Source organism: Fukomys damarensis, unplaced genomic scaffold (genome assembly GCF_012274545.1).
Source record: "Fukomys damarensis isolate Sample0158 unplaced genomic scaffold, DMR_v1.0_HiC HiC_scaffold_39, whole genome shotgun sequence".
Classification (NCBI taxonomy): Eukaryota; Metazoa; Chordata; class Mammalia; order Rodentia; family Bathyergidae; genus Fukomys; species Fukomys damarensis.
In genome coordinates, this window is record NW_022900951.1 from 126764079 (window position 1) to 126771028 (window position 6950).

General features: G+C 51.9%; 1 protein-coding gene across 1 annotated transcript in view; it reads left to right on the forward strand.

The window, feature by feature from the left end:
• LOC104863094 (paraneoplastic antigen Ma6F-like) overlaps positions 1–6683 on the forward strand; it is an 8521-nt gene extending 1838 nt beyond the window's left edge. Inside the window, 2 exon segments of the mRNA XM_033760569.1 lie at positions 96–1129; positions 1131–6683. Of these exon segments, the coding sequence (XP_033616460.1) occupies positions 96–1129; positions 1131–1244 (1148 nt within the window). The 3' untranslated portion in view covers positions 1245–6683.
• Positions 6684–6950: the final 267 nt, after the last annotated feature.

Consider the following 6950-nt stretch of genomic DNA (forward strand, 5'->3'; position numbering starts at 1 on the left):
GGCAGGAGCTGCAGGTGAAGCAGGAGCTGCAGATGCAGCAAGAGTGTCAGATGAGGAAGGAGCTGCAGGAGACACAGGAGTTGAAGGTGCTGTAGGAGTTGTGGGTATGGCAGGAGCTGCAGGTGAGGCAGGACCTCCAGGAGAAGGGGCCTGGGATGCAGCAGCAGTGACCCATCTTAGAGCAGGAGCCCAGCAGTGGGCCCAGGCACTGCAGCCTATCCTGGAAAACATGGCATACCAGGAACTGAGAGCCTTTTCCGGGATCGCAGAGCCAGATCCTGAGGAAGAAGAGTCCTTCGAGAGCTGGCTGAACCACGCCAATGACATGCTGTACCTGTGGCGCCATATTTCAGAGAGGGAGAGGAGGAGGAGGCTGGTGGAGTGCTTGGAAGGCCCTGCCCTGGATGTCATCTTTGAGCTCCTGGAAGAGCACCCAGACACCCCTGCACAGGACTGCCTGGCCGCGCTGGTGCAGGTGTTTGGGAACAAGAACATCCAGGTGACCGCACGGCTGAAGTTCCTGATCTGCTCACAGGGGCCTCAGGAGACGCTCTTGGCCTATGTGGAGCGCCTGGAAGGCCTCCTGCAGGCAGCTGTGGAGAAGGGAGCCATCCACCCAGCCACCACAGACCAGATGCGAGCCCGGCAGGTGCTGATGCGGGCCAGGCCAAACTGGACTCTCCAGAACAAGCTGAGAAGGATGCGGCTGGAGAGGAGACCTCCTGGCTACTTGGCGCTGCTCCAGCTGGTGCGGGAGACCGAAGCCTGGGAGGCTGCCTTGGTTGGGAAAGAGCAGTTGGGAGGTGAGGCCGCCGAGGCTGGGCCATCCCACAGAGAGGCTGCTGGGCCTGCCCCTGCCGTGGAAGATGCGTCGCAGGCCTCCTCAGTCCAGGAAGAGGCCAGCGGCGAGGCTGCTCCCGATCCTGAGTGTGCTGCTGAGGCTGCTTCTGATGCCGATGATGCCACAAAGGCAGCCACTCAGGAAGATGAAGAAGCCTTCGGTCCTGCAGGCCAGGGCCAGGCAGGGCCCTCTGATGCCCCTGGGGCTCCCACGGCCCCGATATGCAGCGTTTCTGGGGCAGGTCCAGAAGGGCCTGGCTATGGGCCAGAGAGCCTCGCCCAGGCAAGAAGAGCAGGAGGCTGAGGAGCCCATTACGGAGGGGCTTAAGGCTGTCCTGGAAGAGTTGGGAAACAAGGATGAGGCTGGGGAGATGAGCCACCCCGAGTTCTCCTCAAGAGAATAGGCTCAGAATGCCCAGGGGCTGCCTCTCTGCTCAGGCGGCAGAGCCCTGGGGTCGGAGAGGTGAGGCCAGGGCTGTATCACCTGCACTTGGAGCTGGACTCAGGGAAGGGCATCACCAGCCCAAAACAAACTCTCCCATCTTTCCACTCCCCAAAGGGCCCCAGTCCCGCACCTCCTGCCCTTCCAAGTGACCCAGGTGACCCACATCTGCCACTAAATGGGGTGGGTGGTGAGAGATGCCCCTCCCCATGGTAGCATCACCCCAGATACAGCCTCAAAACCTACCCACTTGGGTGGCCAGCCTGGAGGCACCATGAGGGCCAGCTGTGCCTGGAATGAGGGCCCTTGAAGATGTTTCCCCCAAGCCCACTTGCAGATGTTAGGGAGAACAGACTGTCTCAAGGGTACCAACTCCTCAGCTCTCCCAACAGGGGACCCCCCCATTCATTGGTCCTGTCCCTGGGGTAGACTGTTCCCTGTCCTGGGAAGCCCACCCTTATCTGTAGGACCCCTAGTGACCCACATGTGAGACAAATGCCCATACCCACACTAGCTGCTGTTCCTGTACAACACTTAAAGTAGTGTGTGTGTGTGTGTGTGTGTGTGTGTGTGTAAAACCCCAGTGGAAGTTCTTGCTCAGGTGGCCACCCAGCTGACCATCTGCAGTCCAGGGCACATGCTGTGCGCTTCTTTCTGAGCCATTCAAGGCTCTGGCCACTCCTGTCAGTGTCAGGAGGTCAACCTCTGCTTTCTACAAGTAGATCTAGGCCAGTTGCTTGCTGCTTATTCTTGTGTGTGTTCTTATCTGAGCAGTTCCTGCCCACAGTCCCTCAGCCCAGTCATAGAGGGGAAGGATGGAAGATGGAGTGGTTGGTGTTCACCCAATGACTGTGACCATAAACTTGGAAAGAAAAAATTGGACTATAGATGGAGAAGAAATCCAGGGACTGTGCTTTGATGTTTCATTCCTGTTGCTACTTGTTACTCTGTTCTTGGTGTGGTGAGGTGTTCCCTGCTGTGCTTTCTGATGTCTTGTGACTATTTGTGCTAGCCATAGGGCAGGGCTCCTCCACAGTGGGTCAGCCTCATAGAGAATCTCCTAGAATGTGCATGGCCAGAGACCATATCCTGTCAAGAGGCAGATTTAGGCCCCTTGAGAAGGTACAACATGGCTGAAGGGCCCCAGCATGACTGGTGGATAAGGCACCTTGTCAGAAACCCTGGAGCAGAATAGGAACCTGTGGCCTGTAGTGATTGTGAGGAGCTCTTATCAATCGAGTCATCTTCTCTTCAATGGTCTTAGTTACTGTTTCTCTTCAGTAAATCTCATTGAATATTCCAAGTGAGCCTCCTCTCTGCAATGGGAAATTGAGGGAGGGGTCTCCTTGGAAATAGCGTGGTGGGAAAAAAATAATGGGGCCATTATTCTGACCTTATGAGGTATGGTTTCCTACATGCTATTGGTTGCCACACCTTCAAAGCTTGCCATAAACAAAGTTCAGTGATTGATGGCTCAAAAAAGTCTCAGCAGCAAGCCAGAAGGTGCCAGTGGGCAAGATATTGGTGGGTGAGGGCAGTGACTGCTGGGATCTCCACCCCCTCCATAATTAGCCTTTGAGAAAGAACTAAGGTGTTGAAGAATGCAAGAGAATAAAGTCAGGAGACCTACCTGTCCTACTTATTTAAAATAGTTCCCTAGTTTAGTATGTTTACCCTATGTCTGAAGTATGGTACTAGAACATTTGTGATCTCTTTGGGAACACAGCCTGGCTACAGAGTGCAGCACCTTTAACTGCCTGCGCTTTGGGGAGTATTTGGCCAGCGTGTGTGCGCCTGCGCATGCATGCACCAGGTTGGTCCGCGCCTAGTCTATGTGGCCGTGATGAGTGCACCTGCCTACGCCGCCATTTCCTGCGGTTTCGCGCTCAGGCGCGGAGCCCACCGGGATATGCGACCTGCTACTGGGCGAAATGGCTGTTCCCGGCAAGCCCGGCCTCAGCGGGATTCTCCTGAGGCCGTGCCCACGACGGCCGCCAGGTGGTGCTGGAGGATCACAAATGGGCCCGGCCGCTCTTCTGGGAACCGCCCCGTGGGCCCTGGGCGGTCGCTGCCCTTCCCCCATCACGTGGTTTGGGGCGACGTCCCCCTGGCCCTGCTTGGGGTGGCCCCGCGTGGACCGTCCGAAGGTCAGGGGAGGTGCGGGGAGCGGTGCCGTCGTGGTCACGAGTGGAAAGGGAAGTGCGCACAGCCCATCCCCCCACCCCGCCCTTGTCCCTCAGAGCTGCGCCAGGGCAGGGAGGTTAGCAAGAGTCAGTTTTACTCCATATCTCTTTCAAATTAAAGGAAAAATCGCTACATTTGAGCACCCCTCCACAAGAAGGAGCTGGTGCACCAAGAGGCCCACTTTGGCTCCTGGGAGAAAGCATTCAACCCCTACGATGATTCTGTAGTCCATACATCAGGTGTCACAGAAGGCTGAGAGCTTAGACAGAGGTCAGGAACGGGAGAGAGATCTGCAGCAGGACTACCTGCTGTGTAAGCAGCTCTTGGGCCATCTCGTCCGACAGGCCCTAGGGTCTCAGAGGTGTCCACGCGGGAAAGGATGCAGTGTGAGGTGTGAGGCCAGCGCCCATGGGCGAATTGCTGCCAGTCAGCCCATGGGGTTCTGGAACCATGGGGTTCTGGGTCACGCTGTCTGTATCAGAACATTGTATGCCTCTCTAGAAACAGACCCGGCCCTGTTTCTGGGCCCTGATAGATACAGTGGTTGACTACGGGAGGCCAAATAACTGTGTGTCTGGAACTTCCTATTATGAGCTGAGTCCCATCAGACCCATTAGGTATTTGGGTATGAGATTATAATGGATAGCATCTCTATTCCATCTGCATTCACCTAGGGATGTCTGTGAAGGACAGTAAGGAAGGAAGACTTTCCCAATGGGTGGGACTTTTATAGTGCATCTTGTAATTCACTTTGTATGGAAAGAGAAGTGGCCCAACATAGGAATATACACAGATTTCTGAGTAGTGACCACTGGCCAAATCAAAAACGTATTAATGCCTTCCAGAAAACATCAGGAATTGAAGTGGATTGAACAATCAGATAGGAAAAATGAGTCAGCTAGCTGGCATTACCCACTTTTCATCACCAGCCAGTGCAAAACTGACAGCATGGGCATATGAAGACGGTGGCCACAATATGAGAGATGTTGGGCCCAACAATATGGAGCCCCACTTACCAAGGTCTTTACTGCTACTATTGACTGTATATGTCTCATGTGCTCACAACAGATCAAAGCTAAGACCCTCGTAAGGCATCATTTCTCCACGTTGGTTCCCTTTTCTCTAGGAGGAGCCAACAGTTCTTTCTTAAAGAATAAAAAGCTATTCTGAGTTTTTCCTTTCCTTGTGGCAGAACTTCAGTCTACATCACTATCCTGGGGTTTCCACAGTGTGTGATCTGTAGGGCTGGAATCTCACAGAACATGGACTTCTAGCAGGGGACACACATCAGAGTAAAGGAGGTGTGTGAGTGGGCATGTGAACATGGGACCCTCTGCAGTCACACACTGCATCAGCCAGAGCTGTTGTTTGGTAGATTGTGGGAATGGCCTGCCGAAGGTGCAGCCGAAGCACAGATTTGGCGGTGATACCCTGTAAGGATGAGCTGCCATCCTCCAGGATGCAGCCATATGTGCTGAATCAGGGAGCTCTAGGTGGCACTCTGTTCCCAGTAGGAAGGACACTTGAGTCTTTGAGCTAATGGGTGGGGCCACAGTGGTCTCACTTTCCATCTTTCCCAGTGACTTAATTAGGGGCTAACTTTGCGGTTCCCAACTCCTCAACTCTCAGTTCTGCAGAGGTTTTGGTCTTTACGGAAAGGGCACTCTCACCAGGAGATATGGCCCGGGTCCCATTGGACTCATAGCTGTGACTGCTGGGTGGATATTTCTGGGGTTCCTGTGTCCAGAGAGTATTAAGCAGGAAGAGTAACAATCTTGGTAGGGGCAATAGTTGCTTATCAAGGAAGAGGCAGGACTGCATCAACAGTGGGGGCAGGGAGGAATATGTGGGCAACCCACATGATCTCTGTGGGTGACTCTTGGTGCTCCCTGGTGTGACTGGAGCTGTGGGTGAACAGTTAGAGCAATGCTGGCCTGATAAGAATTTTGGTCCCAGGGAATCAGACCCTCAGGGATGAAGGAAGTCACCAGCACTGCAGAGGTGATAGTTGAGGCTGAGGGAAAAAGAGGATAGTGGAAGAGGGGAATCATGGAGATCTGCAGTCACAGGACTGACTGCAGTGACTGGAGGTTATACTTTGTCCTACCTTACAGCTCATTCCTTCTAAATGTACCTTCAGATGGGCCCACCAGAGCCAAGGAGGAATTTCTCTGAAGACATGGAATAATGGAGCCATGTGGCTAAGAGATGGCCTATGGCAGCCATGGATGTGGACTAATGAGATGTGGCTTCAGTGGAGAACTTGCTCTCAGTCATGATCCAAGTTCAATGCTGTCAGAATCTCCTGCAGCATTTGGGCTGAGGCCAAGCTATTTGCAGTCAGCTCTCAGTTGGTCGCTTAGCACAGCAGGATGCTGGGTCATTTATGCTCAGTGTGGCCCTCCTCTATGGGGCATCTTTGCATCCGAGCTTTCTGCTGGGCTGCACTACAGTCCTGAAGCTCTTCCATCCAACCCCTCTTCCCGATCCTTCATCTTCTACAGGTGTCAGGTCTGTACTGCAGCTGAAGGATCTTCCTACCTTTCATGTGGCTTCTCCACTTTACCTTTGCCAATAAATCCTTTGCACTCAGAATCCCATTTTGGCTTCCTGGAGAATTCAAACTGACACGTTTGATTTAGTGTTAAAAAGAACCTCACCTGCTCCTCCCTCATAGAGTAGGTAGGAGAAAAAGCCTAAACACTCCTTGCTCATACATATTGCTTTTAAAATCATCTTTGAAACGTTGAATATTTTCTTAAATGGTCTTTAATGAGTGGAGGTTGCTCAACTGGGGTTTCTACTTTTTAGTCAATTCAGCATTGTAGAGGATTTGCCCAAGGGATTTGTAGGCTGATCAAGGAAAATTTACTACCACAAGGGCGGCAGTAACAGAAGCAGCTTTATTTACCCAGACGTGTTCATATTGGAGGGAAAATCCTCACAGTAGGAGACCATTGTGGTACTTATAGTGGGTAGGGGACAGCTACACCGAAAGGAATGAAGGTGAAGGGACTCTTAGAGGAGAGGGGACTAGAGAGGGAGCTTATGCTTATAAGCAATGCCAAATTGTGTAGTTTCTAGGTCAGAAAACTCTAGGGGGCAGCTGTAGATTGAAGTCTTATAACTATAAGCCTCTACCTTATGAGTAGCCAGCAAATGTGGTATGAAATTTTGTAAGATACACAAGGAACAGGCTGTGAATAACTAAAGATTTGCTTGTTTGGAATACTTTTAAAATAATTTGATACGTAAAAATTTGAATGTGGCACCAAAGGCTCTTAGCTCTCAGCCTACAGTTAATGAAATAAACAACCTAGGACTAATGCTCAGAGGCCATCCTTGGCTCATTTATATAATAAACATTGTGCAGTGTTTCCATGGAGACTGCAGCTTGTGCAGACTTTTCATCTCCTGTCCTCAGATATGAATTAAAATCCTGTGAAAATAGGCAATGTTCTATTTATAGTCTTGTTACATATTC